We start from the raw sequence: 22011 nt of genomic DNA, 5'->3' as shown, positions 1-22011 counted from the left end.
AACAAAAATAAAATGTTTATTAATGTAATTAACACTATTCCCATGCTAATTAATCAATAAATATTTATTACATTTTAACAAAAACCAACTTTTGCCATTTAATTATTTTTTGCTCAACTCAATGGATTACTGTGTGTTTGAAAACTCTTTTAATGTTATTATTAATCATATAATATATAAAGGTTTTTCTCCAGTTACTTTCAGTATACTTAATTACGAAGCTATTTTGCAAAAAGTAATAAAAATTAGGTGAATATAATGCATTTAATGAAGCATAAATAATGCAGATTAATTAGCAATGATTTACGATATACAGGGTGATTATAACTAAGGTTCTGATTTCAAAACACTGCAAAAAAAGAGCGATTGTCAGAATGACTTGAAAATTGTCATGAATATTTCTGAAAAAATTCAATTTTATTTGATAAAGGGGAAAAAATACTTAAAAATGTAAAATTAATGACATCGTCCAACATGTGGGAAATTTGCTTGCAGAATGGAAACGATAGCCAGTCATGGAAAAATTATAACATAATTATAGCATTGCACGACTCCATAATTCACTGAAACATCACAAAAAAAATGCAGTAATTGAACAAATAACGACTTACTAAAAAAATGTTAAATATGTTGTCCACCGCGTGTTCTGGCTATGAGGTTGAAAGCACAAAAATTCTTGTTCAACAACAGAATCGGAGTATGTCATGGTCATAATGTGGATGTGCTTGCAATTAAGCTTTATTGAACCAAACGCGCCCCCCTTTCCCCCGTTCGTATTCCTGAGGAATGAGGAACTTCTAACATATAGGGAATGTGCTGGAGATTGCAATTCACCAAAGTTTGCAATCTGACCACTGTTTATAACATTTTGAGGTACCCCCACAGCCAGAAGTTGCAAGGGTTAAGGTGCATCCTGTCAAAATGGGTCTTCAGCAGCTGCTTTGCTGGTATTGCAATGTGCATCTTGATAGAAGTTCTATCCACACACACTGATACTGTGAAAGTGCCGAAATGATGTGGTTGCACAAAATAGATTATACTGCTGGCCAAGTACAGCATCATGTACTTGCACATTTTGCACTTTTTTCTTTTGCGAAAGAAACGTCCATTGCTTCAGGAGTATTTCATGCAAATTTTCAAGTCATTCCGATTAGTACTTATTGTATAGTTTTGGAATCAAAACTTTAATTATAATCACCCTGTATATAGCTGATTATTTTTCATAAATCTGTTACTACTATATGGTAGAACCTTGATTAATTGGGCTTAACAGTGTGTGTGTGAAAGTATAAAAAAAACAACTATTGAATATTAAGACTGGGAGATATACAGTAGGAGATGTGCTACTTCTTATGGGAAAGAAAATGAAAATGTATGAGAAGTAATGTAACAACTAGTACACTAGTCTTTGTCCTTGAAGGACAGCTGGTGTCTTTATTGGATTATAGGACCACCTGCCCCTAGCATGATGGTGTCACTACTGTTGCTGCTTCTTTGTGAAGGGAAAAAGAAACCCTGTGAGATAATACACCACTACATTTAGATGTGTGATGCAATCCTTATTCATGAATTTGCTTAAGATAGAGAGAGCATCAGAATGTAGCCAAAAGTTAGAAAATGTTGCAGGAATGAGAAATTTTGGCTTTTATATATAACTTTAAATGACTAAGATACTTCATATGAAAAATATATACATATTCTGGCCACTTTTATGAGACTTTTTGAAAAAAACCACTCATAAAATCTTATGTCATTTAAAGATATACCATCAGAATGTACCCCAATGATATAAAATGTGGTAAAAATGAAACATTTTGGCTAATAATGAACAAATGTGATATTTTTCAAGGAAAAAAATTATATTTAGGCAACTTTTATCTGATTTTTTGAAAAAAACCAAAGGTTTTAAAACCAAGGTTTAAACCAAACAACCCTGTCAGATGCAATTCTATTTTTGTTTTCCACACTACAAATTAATAGTAGAGAGGGGGCCATGAAGTCTGACCTGAGAGCCCACCAAAGGGCCCTACTGCAGGATGTGGGCCATGCGTCTCTGCACCGTGTCTGGTCGAACTCATGGTTAGGATTCATGAGGTCATATTTACGAATTGAGAACTTTGATTATAACCATCACCAGAAGAAAAGCACCCGTACAAGAACTCTGACATATGGCTCTAACTGAAATAATCATGATGCTAATCATTGAATCATAGGGTGTTCATCTGAATACCTCCTGCCCCAAAGCAGAATATTTAGCACTGTTCTGCGACAAGCCCTCAGCTAACTAGAAATGTTCTGCAGTAAAAATCCCCATTCATGTAATAGTGTTTTTTGCAGTTTTTCTTAAAATTCTTCTTAATTGTTCTGCAGTCGCTGTTATTGTTCTGCAATGTGCGTCGCAGACTTTGGCACATTCTGCTTTGGGGATCTCCTGAGTATTAAATCAAGCATCTACGCTCAATGGTTTAAGATAGCACTATGACCGACCTCTAAATGGGTAGGGCTTTAGCACGGGGCCCGGGACAAATCTCTTTATTTTACACCCTAAAAATGAATGAAAAAAGCAATACGATATGATATCAGTTAACATTTTATAAACAATAATATTAGTTAAATTATTAAGTTTGCCTCAAAATTTTAAGTTATTTGTGTGTGGTAAATTAACATTAGTAAAACTTGCAAAGTGTCACCGTCCTTCGGTTTCATATTGTTTTCAATTCCAATCACAGAGAGTCTAAGATGACTATACTTTGCAAGTTTCACTAACGTTCTTTTACCACGCACAAATAACAACTGTTAAAATCTCAAGACAAAACTAATAATTTAACTAATATTATTGCTTATAAATATTAACTAACATAATATCATGGTTTTTTTCCATTCTGTACATTAATCAAAATCTGGTTGCTGATTTTGATCGAAGAATTTTAAGTTTTATTTGATTAGGTGGCAGAAGGGGTTCTAGTTCGTTGTTGCTACTATTTAGTGGACTGCCATAGTGCCTTTCAGCACAGGTATATTTGGGAAAAAAATTTTTATACCTTTTATTTCTTCATTTTTGATTTCATACAATTTTACATTGGTAGCATCTTTGAGAATTGTGAAAAGCTGAGTAGCATCCAATATGTCATTCCTATATGCTATCAGCTGTTCTTTTCAATATATCACACACCATCAACTGCTCTTTTTCCATGGTTTGCTTCGAAAAAATTCCAAGTACACCACTTGAAATATTTTGAGACATTTGTCCAATAAGTAAAAATTTTTCTTTTGTTTGTACTGAGTACAACGTCCATCAGAAAAAAAAAGACCACATTTATTTCATATTCTTCTTTCATCACTTTCAAAATCTGTTCCAAATGAGCCCAAATAGATGAAGGTCCATGCTCCTAATTCGGTGACACTGAGCAGAACGAAATTGGCTTCTCACATTCCGCAACATAAAGCACACAGGTATGAAGACATACTTGATTTCTTGACCCACCGAAATGACTTTGCACTTCAGATAATTTGCAATTATAATTTTCATTGCAACACACATGAAGAACAGCTTCATGTTTTTGTATGTTTCTAATGCATATTTGGTAAACTCTATATTGGTGTTGGATGTTAAAAATGCGTTTGTTGAACAATTTCATTTCTTTTTGGAAAACATTAAGTCTGTTAGATTCCACAATCTCTGCTCTTTTGTTATTTTTGTAACGTCTATCATTTTACCATTCTTTTCCACTTTTCCTTGTTTGCGCTGCCATTCTTCACACTGTACAGTGCTATTCTCATCCAGCGATTTAGAAATTTCATTCATAGATACCATCTTGTCATGACAATTCAAATATTTGCCATACATACAGGATTTAGACTCTGCTACACGTGATATCATCAACTATGGTTTCAGATGTTTGGATTAATCTCAATTTATATTTTAAATTACTGAGTTGCCAACATAAGCATGTGTGTGTGTGTTTCCCTATTTCCAACTTTTTTTTACTTCAAAATTTTTTGTTGAAATTGAATGGTAATTTGATGTTGGTATAGATCTCGCATTTATGTCTCACATTAGTGATAGAGTATATCCAGTGTGACTTGGGGGGGGGGGGGGATAGAGCCAGGAAACAAAAATAATATAGGGAAACAATTGTTCTGTCCCTTAAAATACAGAATGTATTGCCATATTGTAATATAACGACCTTTATTCATACTGAAATGCCCTTTATGCCAAATCTCTCTGGATTTGAGCCTGGCAGTGATTTTGATGATCTGTACTACTTAATTTTTGTATTTAACTGAAAAAATATGAGATGGGGGAGAATGTGTTAAAGGGTTTAAACTGAATAGATAACTTAAAACTTCAAAACCAACGCTATTCTGTTGCGTTGGTTGAGTTTTTGGAAGATGTAACAGTGGACAAATTAGGCTAAATTATTTTTCCATTGTAAATTTAAATGATTTGTGAAAACTTTTATATTTTGAAGCATATCTCCATGTGCTATCACTAGATGCTGATATAGATGAGAAAAAAAAATCTTAATTATTTATGATAAGACATCCGACAGAAAAATTTGGTACTAAAGACATAAAATGAACATTAAATCATTTTGCAAGTCAAATCCAAAATTGTTGATCAAGCCTTAAAAGTAAACCTTTCAATGAGCTCAAAAGTGTTCAGATTCCATCTGGTATAAAAATATATTTCCCAAATGACCATAACAGAGTGGACATTTTAAAATAGGGAAAACTTTGGGACATAAACAAAAAAAAAATAGTTTTCATAAGAAAAAATTTTTAAAAATTTTATTCCTCTATGGCACATATATAAAATGTGATTCCAATTTTTCTGAAAAAAAATTCCAGGTTTGCACCACGTCTCAGTTTAACACTTTTTTGAAGCTGGGACAGCCAGATTTCGACGTTTTGCTACAAACAATGATTTAAAAAAAAATTAGATACCATCTGAAACAAATTAAATACTGAATGACAGAGAATTAAATGAAGAACTAGAAAAAAATTAAAATTACCATCAGAGTGCCCTGAAATTTTGTAAAAAAAATAGAGTCTCGGAAACAGTTTGTACACTTTTTTGGGAATGACCCATATAGACACGGGATTGCTCCTATCTTAAATGTAAATCAAAAAGCAATACCTGATGTAGTGCAGTTAATCCATCAACATTAGCGGTATTTATATCAGCGCCAAGTTCAAGTAATCTTTGGACTTCTTCAGTGTCGCCGGCTGCACATGCTGCTAAGAATATACATCCATCACTGAATTTAATTTTGCATTTTTTATTAGGCGGTATTTCTGCCGAGACTTGGTTGGTCTCGGATTCTTCCCATCTTTTCAGCTGTTCGGCTCTACGGAAGAGAGCGCTATTGGATCTAGTTTCGATAGGCATCAAGTACTTCCTACATACGCTTCAAAACACAGAACAACACCCTATTTGTGATTTAATATATTCTCCCGCAATGGAATCAACAATCCACAATGTTAAACATAGTTGAGAAACTGATATTCACAACAGCGAATGCTGAAGCTTCACCGATTATCAACCCTCAATTCAAACGTGTAAAAAAAAAAAAAAAAACGTTTTTAAAGTTCGAAATTTACTTTCCTAAACTAAAAATCCTTACCCTAAAGTATTTTAATTTTAGAACTCAACCCCTGATGCCATTTCGTACGTTTCTTATTTAGAGAAAAAAAAAGTTTCGAATATTCTCTCTCTTAGTGAGGGTATAATATAGGGAAAAATTGGAAAATCACAGAGTGGAAACGTAAAATATTTACTCATCATACACTTGCATAAAGAGACATCTGTCATTATAAAAAATTACAGTAACAATACATTATCAAGTGTCAGCCAACGTCATGACGTCAGGTTGAGACTTGAGACATTAAGTCATGACGTCAACAGAAGGTGCCTATGGAGTAAAGTAACCATACGTCCCGTATTTGCCGGGACAGTCCCGGATTTTTTGTTTTTCTGCTTGTTCCGACTTTTTTCCAAAATTGTCTCTGTTTTTCCCGTATTTTCACATAAGGGGTCATTCAAGTATTACGTCAGCATCGGTCAGGGGGAGGGGTTTCGGATTTGCTGACTTTTGATGACAAGGGGGAAGAGGGGGGTTTGAAGGTTGCTTACGTCATCAACCACCCCTTTTTTGAAGATATGAAATATTCTAAGCTGCTGACGAAATTTCGCTGATGGGGGGAGGGGGGGGGTCAGTGTTTTGCTGACTTCTGCTGACAAGGGGGTCAAAAATGGCTGAAAATCTGCTTACGTAATACTTGAATGGCCCCTAAGCCAACTTGACTTTTTATTCCATGAGCGGAGATACGGGGGGTGGGGTCATGGGGGGGGGCAATGCCCCAGCGTCGAAGGTAAAGCCGACTGATATAATGTACTTGCGTATGTATGAATTTACATCATCATCGTGCTTCCCCCCCCCCCCAACAATCATCGTGTCCCCCCAGACTTTCAAGTCTATCTCCGCCTGTTTTATTCTTCGCTTTATATTCATCAAATCAATGAATAAAACTATCTTCCCAACTCAGAAATTATATTGCGATTACGACAATTAGGACTACATGTATGGATATTCATCTCACATCTTGTATGGTTTTTTATTTTTATTCACTGTAATTTGAAGTGATTTTTCGTTTCCCGCGATTGGCGATTTTTCCGTGGTTTTAGCACGAGTTGGCGACTTCACTTAATTTTTGCATCATTTTGGCAATAATTGGCGATGTCCCGTATTTTCTCGTATAGGCGCGTATACATTAGGGATCCGATCTTGCAACGTACGACCCCCTGCAGCGGTTCTAACTGTGTTACAACCACTGCAGCGGTTCAATGTTCTAATCTGCTCGTGGGTACACAAACTTTCTTTGTGTTTCTTTCTTTTTTTTGTGTTCGTTGAAAAACCGATTCCGGAGTAGGTTCAGTTCAATCAGCTCAAGAATCGTTCACAACACTGTACAAATTACCGAACAACCAATAGCGAATGCTTTCATTGCAAGATACGCTCGATAATGTATGGTTAGCGAGCGTATCTTGCAATGCTGGATCGCTCGCTCGATAAGCCAAAGCTGGTTCAAAAGGACTCTTTAACCAGCTTTGTACCAGCACCTCCTAGAGATAGAAGACCTCCGCAGTCTGCTTGTGACATCAGTAAGTAGTCCATTTTCCCTCACAATATTCAGGCGAAAAAATTCCCTGCTAGTGCCAGTATCATCGTTGTGAGGAAAAGAAATGATCGGGCTCAGAATTGGCGAGTTCTATGTCCCACATTCAATCACTATGCGGTATTTGTGAGCCAATCAGGAAGATTCTACGCCAAAATAAGAAGAAACGAAATAGGATGCTGTGTTTCAAAATGTGGCAAACTTGCTAGGTAGTATGAATGACGTTTATGGCAAACTCTGCAGAGGCCTTCGATCTCTAGGAGGTACTGTTTGTGCGCGCCTTAATTCGAAGCCTAATTTCCCGTATTTTTCCCGAACAAATATGGTGAGCCTACTGTGAAAGAGAGCGGACTACGCTGTACTGTCATAACTACGATATAGGACAATTTCGTCCTACATGGTACAAATTATTTATGACATTAATTGAATAAGTTTTTAATTTTTTAGTTGAATATTCATTTGATTCCATGTTCTTTGAAGGACAACAACTTGGAACAATAACTTATTTTAATATAGTTTGAAATACATAGATCTTTATCGTGAATCTGACAAAGATATATATCAGATAGATACACAATATGTTGATATATCAAAAACATTTCATCAATTAAAATTGAATATGGTGATTGTTTTATATCGTAGATGTTGGTATTTTAGGAGGAGCAAGAACTTATCCACCATAGCTCTAATTGCCACTTTATAATTGTGCATAATTTTTAATTCAGAAAAATTTGCTCTTGTATGTGTGTGTTTTTCTTAAAATAATTTATCATTATTTTTTTTATGTTTTGTTCATTTTTTATCATACACTGATAATTTTGATTTTTTTGTGTTTTGTGTGTTTTTTTATTCTGTATTTTTTATTCTATTAGTGTAAATTAATAATTTTAAATAATTAATACATTACTCAATGCATCAATATTAATAGGGTCAGGCGGGGTAATTGGAAACTGTTTTTGGTTAGTTCGAACGTAACACGTAGTTAATCCGCTAGAAAAGAAAATTTGCTTCCTTTCAAGGATTATACATTTTCTGTACTTGTTTAGAAACTACTATTACAAGGTAACCAAAGTTAGTAAGTTGATTTAAAGCCACCTAAGCCTGTTTTCAATTACCCCCGCTTTTTCCAATTACCCCAAAATTTTCATTATAAACATGCATTTCAGGGTCTCTAGGAGTTTTTCTACATTTCTGTACGTGTTCAGGCTTCTTCAACGCCAACTTTGGATGCCGTAGCATGAATCCACTGTACCAATGATCCCCCGGTAGCCCGTCACGGAACCTAGTTCCTAAATTATTTTCAGTTACGTACTTCTGAACAAGTGTTTCAATTCCACTTTATTACATGGGCATGGCCCTCCTTGAGCAGGGCCCCTAGGCTGGGATCTTTTGCTGCCCTACCCCCCGGCCAGACTTTTCACGGGCCCGTCTATAGTTAATTTATAGCGTGAAAAAGCCAAAAAATTATGAGAATTGTCCAGGGCCCTGCAGCCCCGCCCTTGTGGGGGTCATGCACATAGGAATCCTATCTTGCATCAAGCAATGAGGCATTTAGCCAAACTCCACTGCTGCTGAAAGTTCAGTTGGGCGACCTGCTTCCATTTTATCAATGTCATCTTCCCTCACTTGATTTTGTTGTATATACTTTTGATGGGCACACCGTAATGTTCCTGTGCCTCACGGTAAGTAATATTTCTGTTCATCACATCAAATACTACATTGTTTTGGTCTTCAAGGGACCAAGCGTCTTTTTCTTGTAGTTTCGTGGCAGTTTATTTCTTCTAACACAAAGAGAAAACATAGTATTTCAACTTCAGATCGAATAACATCAAAGACTCTTACAACAATTAAATTTCAAGTAAATAAACAACAGTGAAACTGTAGATAACAAGTAAATTAATAAGTAGTAAAATAAAGTAAAGTAATATCAAATAGTAAGAATAATGTAAATAAGAAGTAAATAAAACTGTGTTCTCAATTACCCCACGCTCTCAAAATTTCGGAGTAATTGAAAACAGGATAGATGGGTCACCAGAAAGACTTAAGACGAAAAAAATCAACACTGCATGAAATTGTGACTATGTACTAATCATATAACAGTAATTTGACCCTTACCTCTCTTTTTGCAGCAGCAGGTGGGAAGCAAAACTTGAAAAACAAAAGAAACGTGCAACAGAATTTTGTTTGTTGTTAACTATCAACTGTTATCTAGGCCCAATCAACTTATACAAATACAACGCCGCAACAGGCAAAATGCCCAACGAGGTGGCTGAGAAAAAGATGCCCATAACGAATATGGATGTCATATATTTCAAAGAAATTGAATTCATACATTCAAAAAGTACATTGAATATCATTATCTCCATTAAAAACCGACGAGAAAAAGTCATTGAAAGCACTACTCATGCCTACATTGCTCTCTAACCTAGACGCTCCTATCGACAGGGGGCCAACTGTCCCCTCTCATCCATTCAAACTTCTATCAAAGAAGCGAGAATTGGCTCTGGGCTGCCAACAGTACCCCCCGAATTTAACCCAGTTTGTTAGATTTCAATAAAAGCCACCAAATTACTCGCAGTTGTGTTGTTTCCAATATTACCCTGCTTGACCCTACATCAATTTGTTTTTCTTTATGTTGTTTTTTTTTTATTTGTATTATGATTTCCTTAATTATAATATAATTTTTTCAATCATCTGCCTCTAGGAAACCATAATACAAGATCATAGTTTTCCAAACTTTTTGTTTCACACATCGTCCCCTTCTTCAGAAATTTTTTTCTCTCATCGGCCCCCGACTCAAGCGAACATATAGGATCCTATGTTATATGTGTATCTTCTATCTCCCCCTGGACCATTCCATCGCCCACCAGGGGGCCCAATTTGAGAAACACTGCTCTAGATCATAAATATGACTCCAATTTTTTCTTTTGTAATTTTTGTGTATACGTGTGATGAATAAATTTGATCCGATTTGAAATACAAGTTAAAAACCATTACTTGTAAATTAATACAGGGTGATTCATAATTCCCTCCGGGGTTTCGGAATGCTATAATGGAAAAGCTATGACGAGTGAAGCGGAGGGGAGCCCCGCACTGAATACAGAAACAATTCAAGTTTATTTACAGACCATACAAGTGTTCGATGTGTGAAACCTTGCACACACGGCATACAGCAATTCAATAATGCAGTTCTGCTAAATCATGCGGCAAAAGGGTACGAACACAAGATCTTTGACAGAGCCCCACAAGAAAAAGTGGCACGGCGTTAAGTCCGGTGATTGTGGGGGACATGGCAGAAGAGGAACGTCATCTTCGGAAGCTTATCCATTCAGGCAATTCAGCATTAAGGTACTCACGCACGATGGGTTGATTTCGTAAACGTTTTCCGCACATCACTTACGGGTTTCGCATTCCGCATTCCAAGCACATTAAGCCATCAGCCAAATCGAGACATCTCGGCGTTTGGTCAAAAATCTTTCCAGGGACAAGCCTGCTGCTGACCCCCATCTCCAAGCCCAGGCTATCAATCTCATCTGTCTTCACGAGGGAGATAAACAACTCTGGATCAACTGCGAGATTGAACGACAATTCATCGAAATTATGTCGGATCACCTTTCGTCGAAGTACGGTCGGGACCTGGTGGCCAAGCTGATAGACATGGAGGGTTCAACCTGTCTGCTCTACGGAAACCCGTCTGAAGCTGAAATCCGGCTTTGCCGGATCCGACCGGGATCTAAGCAGCCTTTTCTCTTTGCAGGTCTCAAAATCCGGATTTAATATCCGAGGTAATTCCAGATACGAGCCCGATAACACTAATATCGGAAACTCAAGCTCAATTACAGATGCAGCCAATGGAAACCGAGGATTCTGCACAAGATTCAATCTCCAAATACAACAACATCTCCCATTGGTGAAGCGCCTGCTCTCGGCCAATCAGAGGGATCGATGGAAAATCGGTCATTTCCCATCGCCATTCATGGTAAATGGTTTCAGACGGACATTCACTTATCTAGAATATGCTCTGACTCCTACAAGGCATCGATTTCTGATCGCCAGATTGAAATTTGTTTTCAATCAGAAGCTGACTTTCACACAGCGAAGGACTATCTAGACAAACCAGGGCTCACACCGAAGCCGAAAAGAAAAAAGATCAGATTTCTTCTCCGTCCATCTGAGGGGCCTAGGGAGACGCACACCGATAAATGACATCAGAACTGCCCTTAAAACCTTGGGCTTTACCATAGAAAAAAACATTAAAAAGCTGTTTAAGAAAGCAAACCCACTCAAATCTTGTGTTTGGAAAATAACGCTCCCAAAAACTATAGTTAATAGGAACATTCTTCAGCTTACCTCCCTTCACCATCTAGAGGTATCAGCTAAAAAAGGTTCATCTGGGACTTTCACGCATATCAATGCCATCGGTGCCTTGGTTTCTCGCACTTTGCATCAACCTGAACGCAACCTTACAGATGTATCAAATGCACGGCATTACACGAGCCGGGAAAATGCAGCAAGGTGCCGGGAACCGACAAGCCGACGTGCGTTCTATGTTCCGGGCCTCTATGTTCCAACTAACTTCAAAAGTATCCAATTTTTCTAGGCATTCTTCATAGAAAAAAACCAAGACCAATGTTCTGGAGGTCACTACCACAATTTCAACCAAAACTATCACCAGAAGCAACAAGAAAATCTCTCCAAATCTTGGCTTTCGAAAGAAGTGACTAAAAAATTTGAACTTTTTCTCCAGGCCATAAAAGACTCTTTCAGCGGCTTGCCCGACGGACCCTCCCGGCATAAAGTCAACGGGACCTCTTCCGTTCAAGGCCCCGCCTAAAAAGAACCAACTCCCGTCTCGCCGAAGACATCTGACTCTCGAACCAGGGACAACTCAGTTTTGCTGAAAAAGACCATTGAAGACCTGAATTCCATCATCGGCATCATTGCGACCGAAAATCTGATGGACGGTATTTCTCTAAGTCAATTTACCAAGTCGAGACCACCAAGCAAGCTGAGTTCCTTCGCTCGAGACGGGTGACAGACGAAACCTAGGCCTCTTGCCTATATATATATAGGCAAGAGGCCTAGGTTTCGACGATATATATATATATATATAGAGAGAGAGAGAGAGATTACCTCTCTCTCTTCTCTATTTTACCAGTATCCCTTTCAAAAAATCAAAAAATCTTCAAAAAAACCATTTATTTTTCATTTTAACTAACATTTACATTATTTTTCTAACTTTACTTCTCAATCACCTAGGATCTTTCCGATCTTTTCTATTTCCAGGTAATCCTACGCTGTAGAGGAATCCAGCCAATCCCAAGGCTCGCCGAACTTGGACTAATAGCAGAGGACCAGTCTCTCTCCGGCTTTCTTCACATGCGAATATCTTCTTCATAACAAGACTAACCATCTGAGGATGTGGTGGCATTTTCATGTCGTCCACTTATTCCAAATTTCACGGTTCCGAACCAGCGAACTCATTCTTAACGTATAAAATTTCACCTGCAAAAATGTGTTAAACTCATAGCGGATTTTATCCCGGACTTGACTTTGGCCTTTGGGATTTTTCCCATTGAACTTCAGCTTGCCAGGCCTTTCGTAAGCCTCTGTAATCCCCCTGAGGGCAGGACTCGGCAGAAATTTCTCGCGTTCCAATCACCTCACCAAGGGAGATTAGGGCCTCAGTTCCCCCAGGAAGGTGTATTGGCCCTAACCTGTATACTATACATAAATGATTTGCTTGCCCCCCCCCCCAGAGAGGTATAATATTTTATTTACATACGCAGATGATACGCTTTTGTTGACCATGGATAAAAATTATGAAAAAGCCCTTGAGGATTTACAGGAAACTGTAGAGGAATTTGAACAGTATTGTAAAGACTCAGATATTGCATTGAATTTTGACAAATGTAAATTTATGTGGTTCCATAGACGGAAAAATCCACTTGAGGGCCCAAGTCAACAGTTGAAAATAGGAAATATTTAGCTTAAACCTAAATCTCAAACCAAGTACCTTGGATTAATAATGGACAGAAAATTAAATTTTAAGGCTCATGTTGAATACGTCAAAGCGCAAGCTACAAAAGCCTTGGATGCTTAAATAGAATTTGCTTCCCTGGAAGTAAACTTTCCTTGCATAACAAAATGATTCCGTATAACTCTGTGATCAGACCAAAGATTTCATATGCAGCCCCTGTATGGTCTTATGCAACTAAGGTTAATATTAAGACCTTACAAATTTTCGAAAACAAGAGTTTTAGAAAAATAACTAGAGCAAAGTGGTTTTTTTTATGAGAAACGAAGATTTGAGAAATGATTTATTAATGGATATACCTTCTTTTTGAACATGTAAAAAAACTTTCAAGGAACCAGTTTGAAACAATTAAAAACTCATCCAATCCGAGACTTGCTGAGATTATACGTAATTATGTGCTGGTACCCAACCGGAAAGAACAAAATATGGCAGACCTCAAGATATTTTAATTAAACAGTGGTCTGTTTGATTGGTTGGAATACAAAAGAAATAAAATTCTTTTATTATACCCTTTTAAGTACGGCAAATTGATGAAAAAATTTGCTAAAACAGTTAGTGCATCACTGGGTCTTGCGTTACGCTTTTCTAGTTTAATATCTTGTCTTCCGGGAGGTGGTCGTCCCTGATTGATTGGAGTAACAGTGAATACAGTAAATGGGCACTCTTCTGTGATTTTTATTATATTGTTTTTAATTGGCTTTTGAAGATTTTTAAAGTTCATTTTTAGATTTTTGTGGCCCTGATGAGTAGTTCTAGGTTCCGTGGTTTTTAAATTGTTTTTTAGACTTACTTTTTGGTTTTTTGCGCAGAATGATTTACTCGTGTGCGAAAGATGCAGGGGCGTAGCCAGAAATTTCGTTCGTGGGGGGGACCAAATTGATAGAACAATAGATTTAGCCATCTTTTTCCCTTTAACCGGCCATTTTCTCACATTTAGGGGCTGATCCCCAATTCGGGGGGGGGGCAGACCCCCCAGGTCCACCCCCCTCGCTACGCCCTTGGAGAGAGGGTTACTGCTACCTCCACCATAAATTGCTTGTAGTCAATGCCTTCGACTGGGATCTTCTTGCTGCCAGCTTCGATGCAATTGATCAAAGTTTTTGCACAAGCTAAGTTCATCACTGAAGAAGCGGTTTCACTAACTTCAAATGCCGCTTCTTGATGCAATCATGGCAGAACCATCATTACAGGACGTCTCAACGTGTGCCTGTCCAAATGGTCAAGCCTTTGTTCAGATCCTGACCAGCTACTCTGCTGATCCCACAAATGCATTTGGTAAAGCCTGGATTCTACGTAGAATGAAGGACACATGATGGCCACTCATCCCGGAGCTAAAGTAATCTCGAAATTCCACTCATGGCACTTCCTCTCTTTGCAGGTCTCAGTCAACAGAAAAGATAGCTGAAATCCCCCCCAGGGTACGGACTGTTCTCAATTTTCTCTTTTCAGGTCATCTCGAGACAGCTGAAAATCCGGAAAATAAAATTTCCGAGGTAATCGCAGACCAACCAATGGAAACAGCAGAACCCATGCCTGCAGATTTAGTCTGTCCCAAAAAGGATGAAATCATCGATACCTGTAGAAACAATCCCAGTTCCAGCAGATCCAGTACCAAGCGTCACCATTGGTCAACTGGTCCCTCCGGGCCAATCAGAGGTCTCGAGGGAAATTTGTCGTTCACAATTTCAACTAAAGGAAAAGTAACCGCTACCGAGGCCCAAATTTCAACGCTCAGCTCGCAATCATTTCAGGCGAAGCTTCGAAGCCGAAATATTGATATCAAATTTCAATCCAAAGATGACTTTGTTGCCGCACAAACATGGCTAACTTACGAAAAGCTCATCGACCCGCCAAAAGCAAAGAGCACAAATTTCTTCTTCGTTCTGCTGAGGGGCCTAGAAGCCAGTATCTCAACATCCGATATAAAGCTGGCCTTGGAGTAACTGGATTTCTCAATACAAAAATTCCAGGTCTCTCGAAAAAAACACAACTCAAAAGTATAGAAAATCTCACTGCGCAAAAGCCCAAAGAACATCGAGATCCTGAAACTCCGAAGCCTGTACCATCTAGACATCACCGTGGAAAAATTCTTCAGAAATTTTCACGCTTTTCAATGCCGTCGGTGCTCACTACTTTCTCACTGCTTTTCAGCCTGCCAGGCCTTTTGTAAGTCGCTGTAATAGCCCTGAGGGCAGGACTTAGCATAAAATTATCGCATTCCGCACAAGCACCTTGTTTCTTTGAACATGTTGTACCACACATGAAATGTCTTGTCAGTGGTGTTTCTGTTTGATATTTCATACGAAATTTCCGCTGCACCAACACTACTGACTACAATTTAGCAAATTCTAACACGGAAAGCTTTTTGTTTACTTGTGAACGCCATTTTAATTCACTGACTGCTTTCAGTCGAATGCATACTGCTATCTACTAGCGACTGTTGTTATAAAAAAACTTGAATTGTTTCTGTATTCAGTGTAAGGCTCCCCTCCTCTGCACTCGTCATAACTTTCTCACTATAGCATTCTGAAACTCGGAGGGAATTATGAATCACCCTGTATTATAATAGCAAGATGTAACCAGTGATGTGGTGAAGTCTGAGATGGAATGTATTCAGTGACCTGGGGTATGAGGCTTTTTGGATCACGTGATATTTCCTCTTTCTTTGAAGGACATACTAATCATAGACAAGTAATCAATATGGCGACTTCATGAAAGACACAAATCTAAATAAAAGAAACGTAGAAAGGAATCGTTTTTTTTCTTTTTGATAGGCGCTAGATATTTCGAAATATAATTAAATTTGAAAGTTAATTATTCAAGTTATCGATCTGCCTGTTTTTGCATTAAAGCTACGGAATTTCTTCAATGTAATTTATGGGCCATAATTAATTTCAAAACATCCTAAACTATATGGATTGATGCAGATGAATAAAATTTTCATTTTCGTGCTTGAGAAGATATAAATAGTAAAAAGTTGAAATCAATGTTATTGCATGAATATCCAACTCAGGAGTGTAGGTCTGGCTAATTATTTTATATTTAATTTTCTGGGCTTCGTATCTCTAAGCGAACTCAATATTTCGAAAATCGAGAATTCAATTCAGTTTTTAAAATTATTGATGTGGCGGAAAATCCAAATTACGTTCGCTACGTCACGGGAATTTTTTAAGACAGGAAAAAAAACAGCCGATAGGTGGCGCTGGTACGAGTGACTTCGGTGGAAATATACAAATGAGACGATTATAAGAACTTGCGCTCCTAATCCACAATCAGTTTACCGTTGTAAACCGTGTACGTGGACCTGCTGCACTCTGCCGTTGCTCGAAACATATTGATGTAAAGTATCATTTTCTAAGAAACCTTGTGGAAAAAGAACTTATTAAATTGAAATATATCAATAGTAAATGTAATCTTGCAGATTATTTTACGAAACCTATCATTCTAAGAAATATGAAATTATAATATGAACTTTTGTGTGAAAGCATACGGCATGAGGGGCCGATTGTTGAAAAAAAAATCGTCCTTCATGCCTTATGCAAATGGCGGATTACGCTCGTCTCTCGGCAACCGGTCGACTTCCATGAAGGGAAAGAATTTCCCTGTCTATAAAAGATGATGTATGTTCTCGATCTGAGTTCAATTTCAGTATAGCTAATTTACAGTTCAGTATTTTATAGTTCAGTTATTTGCCATTTTCGTTGTTATGTCTCGTCACTGTTATTTTCATGCTAAGTCAGATATGAAATAAAACAAACTTTTTATTTTGGTTCTTATTTAGCGACACTGCACATTGCGCTAACACAGACTTCTGGTTATGGGGATATTAGAAATCCCGTGTGTATCGATCCGATCCATCCAATCTGTCGGAACTGAAAGATGCGATCCGCCGAGAGGTGGTATGTATACATTCGAACCTGCTGCACTCTGCCGTTGCTGGATTTGTGACTCGCCTGCAATGTGTGTTATCCCCCTGTGTGGTGGTGGTCATGTGGAGAGAACACATACTGTTCTAATAAACAATTTGGAGGCATTCTGTTCATTATTTGCGTAACTTTTCTTTGACTTTTTTACGTCAGCGCCACCTATCGGCTGCTTTTTTTCCTGTTTTAAAAAAATTCCCGTGTCCTAGCGATGCTAACCCTGCAAACCGTTTTTTATTTCGGTTATTTTCCCGGTTTTAATGAATTTTTAAAGTTTCTACGAACTTTTTGTTAGGTTCACGCTTGAGATCAAAATAAACCCCTCCGTGAGCAAAGCTGCATTAAGAGTCAAGCGGCTTTGTCCGTGGGAGAGCAAAAAGACCCCTCCATGAGCGACAGGTCACGCCCACTCGCGCATGCGCATAGGTCTACTTAACCGGAAAAAATAGAACCGTTCGTATTTCACTTACCAACTAAATCACTTGTGCACTTGCCAACTAAAGCCGTGTAAACGGCCCTTATCGTCTGCATACATTGTATCGTACTTGGCAACTTAAAATTAAGTTACCAACTAAAGCACTTGCCACGTGTAAACGGGCCTCAAGTCCTGACCAAGGCATTTGCAATTACATAATAGGCTCCCGGGCGAAGTGGTTTTTTTGGGTCTTCCACTTCATTAGAAACACCTGCTAGCCAATTTACATTCTGAATGTCAAAAATTCTGACTAGTACTCATTATCATGAGACCAGTCTGCAGTCCCTTGCACTGGTTCTGTTCTACGTGCATAGTCCTTAGGTTAGCCCTTACATGGGAAGGCAAATATTGCTACAACCCTGTGGCCACATGGTGAATCTATTTTTATTTACATTATAAAATTAGTGAATCACTAATAAATGTTGAAAATTCATTTTTATGATGATTTAATTACGGAAAGAAATTATTTCAAAATTTAAATAAACAGATATTTTAAGAAAAAAAATGATTTCAAAGTAATTAAATGTCTTATTTTGGCCCTTTAAACCGAGTTCCCGTTGTCCCATTGTGCACTGAATTAAACCAGAGTTCTTCTAATTCCAGCCGTAGTCCGTTCTAGGAGTTTACGGAAAATTCACCTCCATGCAATGCACCGCTAGGAAAATTCACCGACAAGTTCGACACGAGTGAGCCAGCGAGTGGGTTACTGAGTCAGTGAAATTTGGAGCTCAAAGAAGGGAAAGTAAGGGCCTTCTCACACGGGGGAAACTAAAATCGAACTCGAGTTGCCTCAACTTGAGAGTTGAGTTGACTTGAACGAGTCGACTTGTCCGTTCTCCCTCACACGGCGCTACTAAACAAAAATCTCGAAGCCCGGAAAATGAGTAAAAACGACACAGTTCACATCCTTATCTTTCTTGTGGCGACAGCGTCCACCATTGAATGACGCTGTCCGCGTAATAGGAAAAAGAGAGCGCCGCACCGGCGCGATGGAGGAAGCACTTGCGTTTTGCGTCTCAAACCATACAGTGATGCGGTCCTCTCGTTCTTGTAGGTTCTTTGTATATTTCGGTAGTTTAATTATATAATAAATGTTTAATTATATCTTTGAATTGTAGAAGGAAGTGTTTGTCTTGAACCGTTACATTCCCTTCAACAACATCCTACACATTATGAACCGGGGTAGGAAAACAATTTTTTTTTCGATTCCAGCAGCAATGAAGTTGATATTTTATTATAATTATCATCCTATACACTATTATTTCCGCAAAAAAAAGGATAAATAGAGACGAAAAATAAGGGTACATCCATGGCCCCCACATCCTTGAGCAGGGCCTCTTGGCTTAAATCTTCAGCGGGCCCCCAAAACCAGACTTATCACAGGCCCTTCTACAGTGAATTTATAGCATGAAAAAACAAAAATGATAGTAAAATTGCCCCGGGCCCCAGTGTTGGAGAGAGAACTCTGTCAGCCCCACTTTTGTGGGGACCATGGGTACATCCATTTATTGACGTACAATAATTATTCGTTACGGCCAACGGGACTTGGCCCTCTACGGAATTAGAAAAGAGACCACGAATTAATAATTGATTACCTGTGAGTCCTGATGAGTGACTAGTAATAATTTGTAAGGTAAGTTATATTCATTCACACACACGCACAAACGTTGTAAATAGTAAATACCCATTAGCGAGGGGTAGTTCAATAAAAGGAGCTTTAATTCGATAACAGCAAACCACAGAACCACGTTGTTGCACCTTATACAGAGAAAAAATATGTGTTTTTCTTGAAAGAGGAATGGAGTTTCTTCGTACATCCTCCCACACGCACGTGTGTACGTTATATAATTACACGAATTCCAGTCGATGTGAGATAATGGAAGTTTGCATCAGGGAGAATTTATTTTAAAAATACCTTTTTTAAATCCAATGCGTGGTCACCCCATCGAACAAGCTAACCCGCGATATGAAGGAATTCTAGACGGTTGCGGAACAAATGCTGGCGTTCGACTAGCATGCGAGTTGCCCAGTAACTCCGTTGCCTATAGGATATTTTGTCTCCAATACGGTAATATTTTGTCGCCAATACGTGTGTGAAACTCTGTAGAAATGTACGTGCTGATCCGCTGGATACGGTATTTCCTATGAGTTGCCAAACTTTTGTATCCCCGTGTAAGAATGCCCTAAGGGAAATTACTAATTGTCACCGAAAATGATACCGGCTAGATATCTAGATATGGGGGGGGGGGGAATGTTGCCAAAATTATCAAGTGCGCATTGGTAAAAGCCATGGAGCTAAGAACTACTGGAGGTGGCGTCACCAGAAAGTCAGTTGAGATAGCAAGGTGGGGGGGGGGGGGGTTTACCAGATGAATCCAGTGATAAAGAGATAAAGAGACTAATAAGCCCAAACAAACAATAAATTGAAAGGAGGCGTCAACGTTAATTGTCGATTTCGGCAAGAAAAATTGGAAGTAAATGCTTCAAACTTTTTTTTTTCAACTTCTACTTCTGTTTTAGAGTCACATTTTTAAATTGTAACTGAATTTTCAAGTGAAACATGGCGTAACAGGCAATTATCAAATTACCAAAAGCAAAATAATTGAGTGTGAATTAAAAGAAATCGAGCTCGAAAAAAAAAAAGTTCGAATTATCCAATTAATCTATTCGGGATCAGGAAAATTACTGAAAATTGCAATGTCATCCTCAACATTCACATATGATAATAATTATCAATTACTAAAATATTTATCGTCAGATACGCAACTGTTTCCCAAATTCTAATAATTTTCAAAGTACAATAATTGATTTTAGCTGATACATTATCCCACTGTTCTGAAATCAGCATCACTAAGATTTCTTAACCATCTTCAAAGCTTGATAATATATTTACATAATTTGCTCATACAAACATCAAAATTTTTCCCCCACCTTCGAATTATCCAAAAAATTTGAAAAAAAACCGAATTAAATAAGAAATTTTTAACATTAAATTAGATAGAAACTCAAGGGTAGTTCGTAAAAGTTGGAATTATCCAAAATTCAAAAATTATCAAAGTTCTACTGTATTTCTTTCCCCAATAGCAGTTCAGAGCTACAAGTTCTCGGATGGGTGGCAAATTTGAGGAAATGGGTGTTCAAGAATAAGACATTTGGAGGAGGGGCCAAACGGAGAAAGGGGACGGAATTTGTATAGTTCACAGGTAGCAAAACTATAAATACACAGTGGCGTTGGAGCGGGGATGCTCGAGCACCCACACAAACCGTAAAATGGTACAACTTAGTGCCACTTTTTGAGGTTTTGAAAGAGTATCTCTATCAATTATGCACTTACTTGTCTGAATGTTTTACTCATTATACCTACATATCTCACCTATTGAATGATATGTCGGAAAAAAATCTATGTTTGATAGGAGGGAGGGAGAATTTTTTCACGCGGCACAATCTTGTAACCCTGTGGGTTACAACTTTGGGCTACCCTTTTTCCTGCCTTTAAAATGCATTATGAACTCGATCTGACACATTCATGTCACTGCATTTATCGTTTCTATAGTATCTGCTTTAATAAAACTTCCCCTATTTTTTCTTCTTTTTCTTTGTTTTTTATAAATTGAAGAATGAAAAATGATAGAAAGATCCAGATGGTAGCTGGATCAAGCAAGTCAGAGATAGACAAGCTGATTGCTGATCTGAAGGTGAAGGAAGAGTTCAAGATAACTAATGGTTCACTAGACTCATTCTTGGGTGTCCAAGTTCAACAGATAGAGAATGGAGACATTTTCGTAACTCAAAGCCTGTATGCTGAGAAAATCCTTCATCGTTTTGGTATGGAGATAGCTAAGCCAGTAGCTATTCCATGTGAAACCACAAAAGCTCAAGAGGGAGCTGATCATGTCGATGTTCCCTCAAGAGAAGTATCATTTTTGATCATTTTTGTCGCACCACGGTCATTTTTCTGCACACGAGGGCTAATTAGACCGGGACCTACAATTTATTGCCGATTCCGAACGGCAGGCTTCTTTTTTATACTCATCGAGAGGTTGGTGCGCTAACCCCTCGATGGGGGACTCCCTGCGGTAGCAATTTTTTGCTGCGGTCAAGTCGCCGTTTTTTTTTGTTGTACCCCTGTGTCAGGAAAGTTTCCTGACAAGGACGAACCGGGTATCGAACTCGCGATACCTCTAAACATCCTTTGGTACTTTAGGCGAGCATCTTATCGACCGGGCTACCGCGCCCTCAAGAGAAGTACTTGGGTGTTTGCAATTTCTAGTGGTAGCTACTCGTCCGGATATAGCTTTTGCTGTAACTTTTGTGCCACGCGAGCTTTGTGTAAACTAACAAAAGATGACTGTATTCGTGTAAAAAGGATTTACTGATACCTGAACCACTGATTCAGG

General features: G+C 38.1%; 1 protein-coding gene across 2 annotated transcripts in view; it reads right to left on the bottom strand.

Annotated features, from left to right (window-relative positions):
- LOC149080286 (protein phosphatase 1 regulatory subunit 12B-like) overlaps positions 1 to 5798 on the bottom strand; it is a 423274-nt gene extending 417476 nt beyond the window's left edge. For both annotated transcript variants that reach the window (XM_089239417.1, XM_089239418.1), the window contains exon 1: positions 5141 to 5798. In XM_089239417.1, coding sequence (XP_089095543.1) covers positions 5141 to 5392 — 252 coding nt within the window. In that variant the 5' untranslated portion in view covers positions 5393 to 5798. The remainder of the gene's footprint in view (positions 1 to 5140) is intronic.
- Positions 5799 to 22011: the final 16213 nt, after the last annotated feature.

The sequence above is a fragment of the Pholcus phalangioides genome, unplaced genomic scaffold (genome assembly GCF_987345545.1).
Source record: "Pholcus phalangioides strain wild (caught in Gottingen) unplaced genomic scaffold, Ppha-v1.0 ptg000011l_1, whole genome shotgun sequence".
Classification (NCBI taxonomy): Eukaryota; Metazoa; Arthropoda; class Arachnida; order Araneae; family Pholcidae; genus Pholcus; species Pholcus phalangioides.
The sequence above is the reverse complement of the archived record's forward strand: the minus strand, read 5'-3'. Positions and strand labels throughout refer to the sequence as shown.